We start from the raw sequence: 13,768 nt of genomic DNA, 5'->3' as shown, positions 1-13,768 counted from the left end.
TATAACTACGTTCAAGCTGTGGTAACCACAGCGTGTAAATGAGGATTGTAGGTATTCTACGGGAATTTGTACATAAGCACCTATTCGAATTGCAATCGTATTAGACCCCTTGTCATAGTCTTGACTTAATAAAGTCTAGTAGGCTAAGGTCTAGCCTACTAGACTTTATTTCTTCAATTAGAAAGTTAGAATAAGCTTCACCAGTCAACTTTTCATACACTACATAAAAAGGCGATTTTACAAGAAGGGTAGGGGGAGAAGAATGGGGTGTTTTATCCCCCCGAAAAAGGTGATTTTTAAGTTATGGTTCGTTTTTTTACAAATTTTATCGGCTTATTGGGTATTTGACACAATTCAGTAGGGTAAATTTTAGTTTTGAGGACCTTTTTTTTTTTTAGAAGCCTGTCAATACTATTTAAGGATTTCCTTTCCCCCCCCCCCCCCACCCTCTCATTTTATTCGTAGAATTGCCTCTAAACACATAACCAGTAAGGAATTCTTGGATAATGACAATTTCTTCATTTTCTTTATGAACATAGCAGATGGTTAGAGGAGTGTGGCTTTTTTGACGAAGGTCTTGAGTGCATTTCATAATAACTGAAAAATACTTCCCAAAATTTATTTTGTTCACAATAGCTGTTTTTACAAGGGAAGCTATAAAGTTAATGATTTCGTTTTGAATATTGACATTAAGAGTTTGTGAACGTCTTTAAGCTTCAATTTGCCGTAATGCTCAATTAATATTGGATTAAAAATAATCATGTATTTGGATAAGACAAATGAAGTTTTCTTTGCATTTGTTTTCATTGTTGTCATGCAAATGCTTCTCCGCCTTTCTGCTTCATTGTTAGTTTGTTGGATGAAACCTTAATTGGCAGCTTGTTAATTTATAAGCAGGTTTGTTGCCTCTATTCATTTCTCAGAACAACGAAATAAGATAAAGATGTCTCATGCATTTAGATATGCTCTATGAACTTTTTCCAGTTTTTGAAACCTTCATTTTTCCCCAAATTTTATTTGACAGTTATCTCAAACAGATGACAAGTTAGATAATTAGCTGATTCAGTTTTTGAAGAGTAAAAAAAATCTTCACTTATTCACCATTACTTGCTACCCTGTATCGAAATTCATTTGTAAAAATAGTATTTTTTTGTTTTAGGATAATCCTGATGGCACTTTTTTTTTTATGTTGCTCTTAAGAAAATTATTGGATTAATTTTGGTGATAAAGTCTCTCTCTCTCTCTTTCTCTCTCTCTCTTACAGCTTCAACCAGCCGTTTCAACTAAGTGGACAAGTCATTAGATAAGTAAGTGTCACTTCTATGCAAAAAATATTTATTACAATTGTGATACTATCATTTGTTTTAACTATTATAGGCTTTAAACTACATTCAAGCTCCTTTTTTTTTTTTGATGCTTCCTTAGATATTTGGCTGCAGATATCCAAATATAAAGTTGATGAACATGTGGCAAAACTATAAAATTATTAAAAAAAGTAATTAAAGCAAGCGACACAAAATAAACGTTACTTTAGCGTAAATAAAAGAAATTGTTTCGCATAAAAGTTTCGCAAAACAAACTTTAGTTTAGTGTAAATAAAAGAAATTGCTCAAAAATATATATAAAAACTTTTTGAACTCAAAATTTTTTAAATGGACAAGAAAAGTAAATAAATATAGAATGTATTTAAAGAAATATTTTAAAAAGCAACCTTTTAAAAATGGACTAAAAAGTAATAAATAAACATTATCTCGGTACCTAAGGACTTTGCGTACCACCTCAACCTGAAGTATCCATTAAAGCCAATGACTGAATATGTTGGGCGCCCAATTCTTTAAATAATAAAGATATTTTTATGAAGTTACAAAGACCGCAAAAATGTTTCGTTTTGGCGCCCCCCAGCCCGTGGGATTTCGACCAAGTAGTCTTCCCCTAGGAACAACCCTGATTACGGATGCACATTTTAAAAGTGTTTTTATAAGTCTTAAAAAATATATATACATCTTTTTAAAAATTTGTTATATTAAAAAACGACAGGTGTTATATTAAATGTAATTTTTAAAAAAAAGGTTGTTGAAAGGACTCTATGAAAAGATTAACGTAATAATTCTCATCATCAATCTTTGAGTTCTTTTTAAACTGTATTTTGCATATTATTTAAAACTTAAGACTTTAATTTTTAAATTATATGCAAAAGCTTAAAGTTTAGTTTTTTCAATACAATTTTATAAAACTCTTCGTTAAAATTTATTAAAGTATAAAATCAGAAAAATAACAATAAAAATAATAGTAATAATTTTAGAACTTAAAAGATACTAAATTTTATAAAAATATTAGAAATAATCATATTATATATAATTATTTATTTTAGATTTCACTGGCTTGAAAATGACATTTTTTAACTGAAAATTAAAAATTTGCATTTATACAGAAAAATTTTAAAGAAAACGCTTGCGCTGCTGATCGAAGTATAAAGACAGAGTATAAAACAGTAAATTTACTATGCTATTTTATGTAAAAATGTGGCTTAACTGTAGAAACAAAAGCTATATTCCATTTAATGACTTCGAATTTTACGAAAAATTTTTTGAGGTAATATAAAAATTTAGAGGAACAATTTTTTTTTAGAGAATATCAAATATTATATTAGAATAGAATTTTAGATTATGAAATTTTAGATTTTGAAGTTTTAGATTTTGAAATTTTAGATTATGAAATTTTAGATTTTGAAATTTTAATTTTGGAAAGATTTTCTTTTACGTGCAATAGAACATTACCAAAAAGCGCTCAAACGCAGAAAATAAACAAGCAAATCCAAAACTTTGTTTAAAATAAAGCTGCTTCAGAAAATGTTCCTTTTAAAATTAAGTTGTTTCAAATATTTTTATTTTGTTGTCATGTTTTTAAAAAAACAACACACATGCTGAATTTCTTTAACAGTTAATTTCATCATTCTTTAGCAGTTTATTCCGTCAATTTATAAATAATCATTTTTTATTTCTTCGACATAAGAATAGCTTACTTTTTTCAACTTTGTCTCCATTATTTTTTAAAGCTTTTTAGTACTTATCAGACAACCCAATATATTGTTTAGAAAATGTAGAAAAACAGAAAAGTATTATAAAAGTTATTACTGTGCATTTACTAAAAAGATGCAAAATTTTAGAAAAATATCAAAAATAATCATATTATATAAAAATTATTATTTTGATTTCACTTTCTAGAAAATAACATTTTTTAACTAAAAATTAAAAATTTGCAATTATGCAGAAATATTTTATTAAAAATTTTTTTTCCAACGTTTTTTATAAAAATATCATTACTTTTACAACTTTTATATAAATTTGTTTTATTTTAGCCCAACATTATTCATTTTTGAACAACTTTTTTTTTTGGAAAATGTTAGGGACCCGTTTGATGTTTAGGAGTCTTTAGCTGCCACTAAAAATAGCTTTTCTTTTCAAATATATTTAAAAGTCCAGTATTATTTTATGATATTGAACACATTTTGGGGTTAAGAGAAGGCATATATATGGATATAAATATATATATATATATGTGTGTGTGTGTGTGTGTGTGTGTGTGTGTGTGTGTGTGTGTGTGTGTGTGTGTGTGTGTGTGTGTGTGTGTTTGTGTGTGATAACATTTGAAATTCTTATTCAGCTTTTTTATAATACAACATGAATCAAACAACTTATTTTCACAAAAAATTCATCTTTTTAGACTTAAAAACAAAAAAATCCAATAAAAGTTCACCCATATCTTTTTTAACTTTTCTGTTTTATGGGTTATTAAAGTTGCAGGCAAAAATGTACAGAAAAAAATTTGAATAATTAAAATTAATAAAGTGAGATTTTTATGATTAAAGTCTTTTTTATAAGTTCTTAATAATAAAATCAAGCTGAAGAGAAATAAAATTTAAGAGTCTATTAAAATATTGATTTTGGAACAATTTAAAAGTAAAAAAGGTTATATAAAGGTAAAAATAAACTGTTTCTATGACTATTTTAAAAAGCTAAAAGTGTTGGAAACATTATAAGAAAATGTAAAAATATTATTCATCAAAAGTGTGCCAATAAAAGTTCATTTATGACTGCTATCTGCATTGACCGAGAAACTGTAAGAAATTTGAAAAAGATTGAGAACTTTATGCACCAAAGGTTTCAAAAGATGGACAAAGAGATCATATTATAATTACAAATTGTGAAATTGGTTAATATTAAACTTTTTGAAAAATCAAGTTGAAAAATTGGCTTTTCCTAATGAACTTTTGAATTAGACTCATAAAAAATGACAACGACTTTTAATCGAGGTTTAATACTATATAAACTTTAATGTTTTGCTTTTTCTCGTAAAACAACCAATGGTTTGAGGTACTTAACTTGGAGTGGTGTTTCGAAACTTAAATGCATTGATGACATAATGACTAATATTATGAAACAAAAACTGAGATTAAGCGCCAGAAGTACTGGCATATTTCGTAACATTATCTATTAACAGGATGGAGATCCAAAACACACATTAAAGTTAGCTATTTAGTGGTTTGAAACAATCAATATAATGGTGTTAGATTGGGTTCTTCGGTAACCAGACCTAAATTCGAATAAATGGAATTTCCTTAAAACTAAAGCAGCTGAAAAAAAACTCGTTTGTTTCAATAAAGACAATTCTGATCAAGGAGTAGTAAACTCAACCCAAATAAGCAACTTCATTCCTAAAAAAATGCCTTGCAGTCATTTCAAGTCGGCAAAAGGCCGTTCAATTGATTATTAATTTTATGTTAGCATCGTAATTATTCAATGGAAAAGACTTATTTGATTCATATTCTGTTTAAAAACAAATATTGAGGTTATATTTAAGCCTTAAAAATTGCCTTTTATACAAATCCATAGAGGGTAATATTTGTTAACTGTATTTATTTATAATTAAAAGTGAAATAAATATTTTTAAAAATGTATGATACTTACTTTTTTATTAAAATACATTTTGCAGTATTCATTAGTATTTGTTAGAGCTTGAGTTACCTAAAATATATTTAAAAAACCTCAAAAAGGTTGGAGAGCTATGACATTTTCTTTTTTTATAATAATAATTTTAAGTCAAACGAAACATGTTTTATTTAAACAGTGACGTCAATAGGGGTAGGGGAGATCGGGGCGCATTGATCGCCGGGGCAGTATGATCTTTTGGCTTTTACTCGTTCATTTTTGCCTTACTAGAAGTGAGGCTGCAATTTAATTAACCAATATGCTTCCCTAATTGATTATTCGTAATATTTTTTCATAAGGTTATCAGCGTCAAAAAAAATAAAGAAAATATTGTTTTTCGTCATAAAAAGTGATTTTTTTAAATCGTACTAAAATTCAAATATATTTTTATTTAGATGTCTGTATGGGTTAACAACAATTTTATTTTAAATTTGTAAGTGTTAGGTGTATAATATAATATATAATTTTTATTTGGCTGCAATTTATACAGTAGATATTGCTATCAATATGTTACCTATACCTATTGGGGTACATTGATCTTTGACTATGCGGGGCCCATTGATCGGAGGATCAAAGTGCCCCATACAAGACGAAGTCCCCCATGATTTTGTTTATAAGCAATACAGTTAAACGAATGGAATTGTATTTATAATTTAAAAAAAAACTATATATAAACAAACAATAGCTTTTAGCATTTCATTTTTTAAATCTACTTATGTTATAAGCTAGTAATAATAATACTATTATTTTATAATATCAAAAGAACAATATTTAACATAATAATTAAAAAATATTTAACATAGTATTATTATGTTAAATATTAGCATTTATTAAAAACATATGTTTTTATTGATATATTTTTTTACAGATCTTAAAATGGTTAGAAATAGAATTAAAAAAACAAATAAAGTTGCTATACCAAGTGAAACAATGAAATTAGCTGTTAATAAAGTTTTAGAAGGAACACAACTGAATGTTGTAGCATGTCAGTTTAACATAGATAGAATGACTTTAAAAAGATATTGTAGTAAAAAGAGGCTTAATCCAAATGAAGCTTTCAAGCCTAACTACAACAATAGACAAGTTTTTACAGCAGAAGATGAAAAAAGTTTATCAAGTTATTTACTAATTGCATCAAAAATGAACTATGGCCTTTCAACTAGGTCAACGCGATTATTGGCATATGAATTTGCTTTAAAAAACAATAAGATATGCCCATCATCATGGATCAAAAATAAAATTGCAGGCATTGATTGGTTGCAAAGTTTTATGAAAAGACAACCAGAGTTGTCTCTACGAACACCTGAAGCAACGAGCTTCGCTCGATCAACAGCTTTTAACAAACACACTGTAAGAGAGTTTTTTCAAAATCTTAAAACGGTAAGAAATCGATATAAATATAATCCTAACTGTATATATAATGTTGATGAAACTGGTTTAACAACCGTTTAAAAGCCGGTAAAGGTTTTAGCTGGTAGAGGAAGCAAACAAGTTGGAAGAATCACATCTGCAGAACGAGGAACATTGGTAACTGCATGTTGTGCCTCCAATGCTATTGGAAATTCCATTCCTCCATTATTTATTTTTCCTAGGGTAAAGTTTCATGATTACATGATTAAGGAAGGACCTCCTGGATGTGTGGGATTTGCAAATCCTTCTGGTTGGATGATCTCAGAAATTTTCATAGAATGGATTAAACATTTTGTTAAATATTCAAACTGTTCTCAGGAATCTCCAGTTTTGTTACTTCTCGACAGTCATGAAAGTCATATTTCTGTTAAAGGCTTGGAGCTTGCAATTCAACACGGAATTACAATGATAAGTTTTCCTCCCCATTGCAGCAATAAATTGCAGCCATTAGATAGAACTGTTTTTGGACCATTGAAAAGGTTTTACAATTCTGCATATGATAATTGGATGGTTGCAAACCCAAGACCAATGACCATTTATGATATTGTTTCAATAGTTCGAGAACCGTATACAAAAGTTTTCTCACCATCTAATATACAGACAGGATTTAGAGTAGCTGGCATTGAGCCATTCAATTCTGAAATTTTCAAAGATGACGAATATTTACCATCATCAGTTACAGATAGAGCTGCTCCAGATACAGTTACTATCACTCCTGTCAACAACATGGAATCTGAAATGATACCAGCTCATGTTAATCACATAGAGTCTGAAATAACTATAGTAAATATTGAAACAAGTATTTTAAACAAAGTGTCAACAAGTGTTGCTTCTATAACCTCACCTGAGGTTTTAAAACCTTACCCAAAAGCATCTGCCAGAAAAAAAAATGTTAAAAGTAGGCAGTTAAAAACAAGGATCTTGACTGATACTCCTGTCAGAAATGAAATTCGTTTGTCAAAAGAAAAGAAAATTTTGAAGCAAACCAAAAATCAACAAAAAGTCTTCACAAAAGATAAGAAAGAAACTAAGAATTACTTGCTTAGGAATTAAAAAAAAAATGTAAACCAAAAGCTGCTTAACAACTTGACTTTCACAAATGATGAAATATTCTTAATCAAAATATTGTACTTTTAACAAGTTTTGTAAACTTAAAAGTTGTGTTCTTATTTCAGTCTTTATATTTCAGTTCTTATAAATTTCAAGTTGTTGTAAAGTTTTAAACGTATATAAAGCGGGTAGCTTATAGCTGCTGTGATTTATACATTTTTTAATTAAAAATTAGACTAGTGGGTTTAACTGCTATATTTAAAAAATAATTAAAAAATGTAGATGTATTACATGTTATACAATATTACCCTTTGACTAAATTATATACAAGATTTAGTTTTAGAAGTGTTAAACGTTTAGATAATACTACGCATATAACATCAATGTGCCCCAAGTCGGAGATCATAGTACCCCATAGTTTGGGGTACATTGATCTTTTGAGAGGGTTGTTTAAAAGTTAAAATTATTCATGTTTATCATTTTTTTAAATCAAAATATTTATATATTCCAAAAGCCAGATAGTTCTACATGTGTTTCGTAGTTAATAAGTTTTTACATCTCTTTCAGGTTCTGCGCAATTTTCAAAACACTGCTACGGCGATCAATGCGCCCCCATCTCCCCTACTTAGGATGCGGATAGCAACAGTAAAGACAATCACAGGAGTGACACCAAATGGTTACCGAAATGCTATTCGAGTGTAAAATTATGTACAAATAAAAAACGCTTGCGCTGCTGATCGAAGTATAAAGGCAGAGTATAAAACAGTAAATTTACTACGCTATTTTATGTAAAAATGTGGCTTACCTGTAGAAACAAAAGCTATATTCCATTTAATGACTTCGAATTTTACGAAAAATTTTTTAAGGTAATATAAAAAATTAGAGGAACAATTTTTTTTAGAGAATATCAAATATTATATTAGAATAGAACTTTAGATTTTGAAATTTTAGATTTCGTAGTTTTAGACTTTGAAGTTTTAGATTTTGAAATTTTAGATTTTGAAATTTCGATTTTAAAAAGATTTTCTTTTACCTGCAATAGAGCATTACCAAAAAGTGCTTCAACGCAGAAAATAAACAAGTAAATCCAAAACTTTCTTTGAAATACAGCTGCTTCAGAAAACGTTCTTTTTAAAATTAAGTCATTTCAAATATTTTTATTTTATTGTCATGATTTAATAAAAGCAACACACAAATTGGATTTCTTTAATAGTTAGTTCCAACATTCTTAAGCAGTTAATTCCATCAATTTATAAATAATCCTTTTTTGTTTCTTCGACAAAAGATTAGCTTATTTTTTTATATAAAAGTTTTGCATTATACTATTTTAAAATTATTCAAGTTAGTCTTTTTTGTAATAATTATTATTAGTTTCTAAATAAGTTCTAAAGATATAGTATTTTAAATAAAATAGAATACTTCATAATTAGTGAAATGTGGGGGATCTTGGCTTTATTTTAGGAAAAAAATGCTTAAAAGGGGGTTGTGCAAGGGTAAAATACAAAATACTCATTAAAAGTAAAATTTGATGGTTTCTTAAAATCAAAAATACATAAAAAAATTGTACAATGCAATAAAGCGCATGCTGTATTTTAATGATTTGAACAAATAATAAACTTTTAGCGCATTTTTGGCCGGGCGGGGAAAATGAGAAAACAATTCCAAGGCAACCTCCAATAATTTTTTTGGCAAGAATTTTGTAATGCAAAGACGGGCGTTGTCATGGAGGATGTAAACTTTGTTATAGGAATTTTTTTAAGAATTCCTTTTCAAGCTTGTCTAATTAAGTGCAGTTACTGCCATAATTAGGTAGTAAGGCAGTTTACAGAACACTATAATAATTTTTCGAACCTTTCAATTTTTTCTCCATTAATTTTTAAAGCTTTTCAGTACTTATAAGACAACCCAATATATTGTTTAGAAAATGTAGAAAAAGAACAAAAGTAATGTTAAAGCTATTACTGTGTATTTTCTACATCAGTATTTTGTAAATTTTATAAATTAAATACACTGTCAAAAAATTTTCTTCGCTTTTAATAGACTTTTGCTGTTGTTGTGGAAATATTCCGTTTTCTACAGGGTTTTTTAACACAATTTTTTTAGGGCTTAGGCACATTTAACTCTAGGTAACTCGAACCTCAAAGGGACGGATTAAAATGCTTTGACTAAACAATTAATTGACTTAAGCTTAGTAAAACAATTGCTTCTTTTTGAAAGAATATAGAAAATAGTTGAAGATAACAATGTACCAAATTTTATTTGCATACAGTATTGAATATTTAGTTTACATTATATACGGTACAGGAGCTGTACTCTACTATATTTCTTGTTCAAACTTTAAAAGTTCAAGCCTAATGTCACAGAACTGCATATGTGTACATGTTGCCGTAACTGCATATGTGTTGATGATAGCAGTCACGTCCAAATTTTTTTTAGAAAATATAATTACAGATGGAGCCGAAGCTAGACCCGGCATCACAGTTTTAAAACACAACTCTATTGCTTGAGTCAGGGCTATATTATAGAAATATTAGGCTCCGGAGCAGGAGCTGGAGTCAGACATTTTTCAAATCGGACTCCTGCCCGGAATACTTCAACAACTGTACTTTTTTTACAGATCTTAACCTTATATTACTTTAGCCACAAAAATAAATAACGACATTTTTCACTTTTTTATGAGGGAGAAGAAGAGCAAAGAAATTCGTAAAAAAGAAGTCATAGAAAATATACAGCGGGTGCTTAAAATGATTTTGTGTTTTAGAGCTGGTTGACGAGTTTCCTAATTCTTTTCTTTGCCTTTAATTTTTGTTCAAAAGTATATTTTGGAGTCTTTTCACGTTTTCTATATTTAATAACCATATTTTTAAACTGACGACCAATTGTTGATTATTATACACCGGTTCTAAGACTTTTTTTTCTATAATTGACCTTCTTTCGATTGTTCATAACTCTCATTAATTTAACTTTTATTTCTCCAGTCCAGGATGATGGATAGTCAGGTTTTTTTTTAGACAAGAATTGAACAGCTTCAAGTTTTTTTTAGTTATTTATATTGTACTTTGAGCAAATCCTTCGTTTTTGAAATGATTTCCGATCTCACTTTTTTTTTAATATTAGGCTTACTTACAAACACATTTCCCGATCAGCGGCGTATATTCTCATTTAAATTAATTGTATTTTAAATAATAAAGTTTATAAATCATTGAACATTTAAGGCTAAAATGTTATAAAATGTATATGTAAAACATATATTTATTTATACATATCTATGTCTCTACAAGCATTAGTATGGATTTAGCAAAATTATGAAACTATTAGAAAAGCTCTTGCCAATAAACTTTTTGCAAATGTGTGGTTTTTGATTTAAAGAGGATATACAGTTCTGTTGATCACACCATCCTCATAAATAAATTGAAACACTACGGTATTAAAGGTATAGCTCTCCAATATTTTTAATTATACCTTCTTAATGGATTGCAATCTGTCACAATCAATAATGCCAAATCTTCGCCATTAAAATGCTCCACAGGTGTACCACGAGGTTTTGTATAAGGGCCAATAACTTTCTTCTTTTTTTTAATTTGATTCTAAAATGTCTTTAAAATTTTCAACGGCTTATCATTTTGTTGACCACGCCAATTTACTCATAACAAACAAATTATTAAAAAAAATCAACAAATATATTATTCATAACTTATCTTATCTACTTTAATGGCTGTACTCTAACAAATTAAAACTTAATACCAGTAAAACTGAAATCCTGAATTTCTAATTAAGTCAATCTAAAATCTGTAAACATCTAAACTTCAATCTAAGTGACCAAAAATCTTTCCGATAGTTTCTTTAAAATATCTTTGGATCAAATTTGATACAAATTTATGCTCTTCGTTATTTTGAAAACATAGCAGTGAAGCTTATTTTTTAACCTCCATAACCAAGGAATGATATTTTAAAGACGTCTATGGATTGGCCTCACCATCGTTATTAAGTTCGGCATAATTTTTTGATAATAGTTATTCATTCCCAAGAAAGATTCAACCTGAGCTGTATTTTTAGTATCAGTAACATTTTAAATTACATTTAGCTTGTCTTCAAGCGGAAAAGTACTATCCTTTATCTTTTGTTAAATTAAAACCCAGGTATTTTATCTCCAACAACATAAAACACACCTTTGCTTTCTTTTGACTTTGTTCCTTATCTGTTTACCAGGACACTAACATGACATCAACTGGAACATTAGTAAACAACAACTTACCAATCATTTTTATAATTTCTTGTTTAAAAATTCGATATGCTGATTGTAAATATAAACCTTCAATAATTTATGAGAATGGTCATCAAAAACCAGCTGTTTATTAGTCAAACCTATTGAATAGTCAAGTCCATATTTTTAAATTTTTCTTACCAGTCAAGGTTGCTGCTGCGAATCTGCTTTTCTCGGAAGAGGATAGTTATTGTATTGCTTGATTTGCGGTCTGCTTATATTCAGCTATTGTTTTTAGTGGATATACATTGGATTTATCTAAGCATTTTTTAGTGGTTCATTGCAGTTTTGCTCATCGGTTACTTAGTCAACCATTAGAAGTAGTCGCTATAAATAGCAAGCCGATAACTTAGCGACTTGTTAATAGTGGCTACTCATCTTTTGGCGGCAGCCTCTTGGCGTCCACTACCAAACCAATGAGAAAAAGCATTAGAGTTTGTTCAAATTTTCTATATACTATTTCCACTGAAATTCCGCTATAGAATGTTTGCTGAGTATTCACAACATTACCCTAATATTGTATTTCTTTTAAGTCAAACATATTGAGGAATTTTTAATAAAAATGGCAAAAAATCTTATTGAAAACTTTGTTATCTTGAACATTAGATAATAACAAAAAATAAATTGCAAATTTAGCTTTAGTGTTTAAGCTCCAAATTTAGATTAGTCAAAAATTAAACATTTCAAAACATCTCCATTTTAACTACTCAAAATGTCAAAATAAGTTCTCAATAGATGTCTACTTAAAAATGTTATTCTAAATCCTTGCAAATACTGTTATAATCAACAACACAATTAAAAAGTTGTTTTTTGTATTACGGACGATCAGAGCAGTGCTCATAAAAATCCCAATGAGTATTGAATTTTTGATGCAATCTTTCAGTTTTTTTCCCACCAAAGGTTTCGGGTGATGTTGATGCTTTTAACACAGCATTTTCAAAGTGGGTCAGGTGGTCAACCAAAAGTAAAAAAAAGTTCTCAAAAATTACATTTTTAGATTTTGTAAATGTGAACATGTAATTTAAATTTTTGTATTTTGATACAAATAATTTATATTTTTGCATAAGATAGTTAAAAAATTAAATATATTGATATTTATTCATTTATAATACAAGAAGACTTGAAGTTAGATAATCCTACTACTATGGATACAGTTGTAAATAACATGAGCTTGATTGCAAATAACTTTATTGTATAAATCATCTTTAACAAAGGTGAAATATATGCAAAAGCTTTAAAATTAGTTTCTCTTTAAAATTAGTTAAAATTAGTCGACTCTTCCAATCGCTTCCATTGATGAAAATTACCCTGCTCTTATTCCAACTACTTGGCAGAACTAGGTGATTATTAGTACTTCAAGTAGTAAAACAAAGAAAAAAAGATGGTCGCCATTTTTCATCTTTAGAACTGTTTCTGGCATCAGGTTGAAGTTTGCGCCAGGATGGTACAGGAATAGAAACTAAAGCTGTTTACAATTATCAGATTATAATGAGTTTTGAATTGAAAAATAATTTTAATCCAAAACTTTTATGCTATTAAATACACAAAAAGGTTTAAGTTTGTAGTTCTTTTTTATATCAATTATGTAGAGGTTTAAAGAAATATAAAGTTGAGCCTTGCAGCCGTATTTACTTTACTCTGTTAAACTAACGGAGAATTTGAGTGTCCGTTAATAGAAAATAAATCTAAACCGCCATTTTTAAAACGGAGAGAAATAAATGGTAATCTAACCCTGCTGTTAAAGCTCCGTACATTACCCGCACCGTTAATATTTTTAGCTAAATTTATTCCGCTCGGCAGCTCCGTTAACTGGTTTTCGTGCTGTTGTTCTCATTGCATCTTAAATTTGCAATGCCAACAGACGATGATAGTGTTTAGTTGATAAATCACAGCCGGCGACCTTTTAAGTTATACAAACAACGTTCGGTAAAATATTTGAACACTTGATTTCAAACTCTTTTTTTAAAATTCCAATATTGCTCTAACATTTCCAGCACAATGTAAATACATGGAAGTTTTGATATCAAACGATATGACAACAAAGACATTTTAAAAC

At 28.5% G+C, this 13,768-nt stretch overlaps 1 protein-coding gene across 7 annotated transcripts in view; it reads right to left on the bottom strand.

Moving 5' to 3' along the window:
• Positions 1 to 8,659, bottom strand: part of LOC136082347 (uncharacterized) — a 448,050-nt gene extending 439,391 nt beyond the window's left edge. For 4 of the 7 annotated variants that reach the window (XM_065801362.1, XM_065801364.1, XM_065801367.1 and 1 more), the window contains exons 1-2: positions 8,482 to 8,659; positions 4,968 to 5,024 (exon numbers count right to left, since the gene is read on the bottom strand). In XM_065801362.1, coding sequence (XP_065657434.1) covers positions 4,968 to 4,985 — 18 coding nt within the window. In that variant the 5' untranslated portion in view covers positions 4,986 to 5,024; positions 8,482 to 8,659. The remainder of the gene's footprint in view (positions 1 to 4,967; positions 5,025 to 8,481) is intronic. The other 3 variants (XM_065801365.1, XM_065801366.1, XM_065801369.1) reach the window with 1 other exon arrangement.
• Positions 8,660 to 13,768: the final 5,109 nt, after the last annotated feature.

This window comes from Hydra vulgaris, chromosome 07, assembly GCF_038396675.1.
Source record: "Hydra vulgaris chromosome 07, alternate assembly HydraT2T_AEP".
Classification (NCBI taxonomy): Eukaryota; Metazoa; Cnidaria; class Hydrozoa; order Anthoathecata; family Hydridae; genus Hydra; species Hydra vulgaris.
Note: the sequence above shows the minus strand (reverse complement) of the source record. Positions and strands in the feature narration are given on the sequence as shown.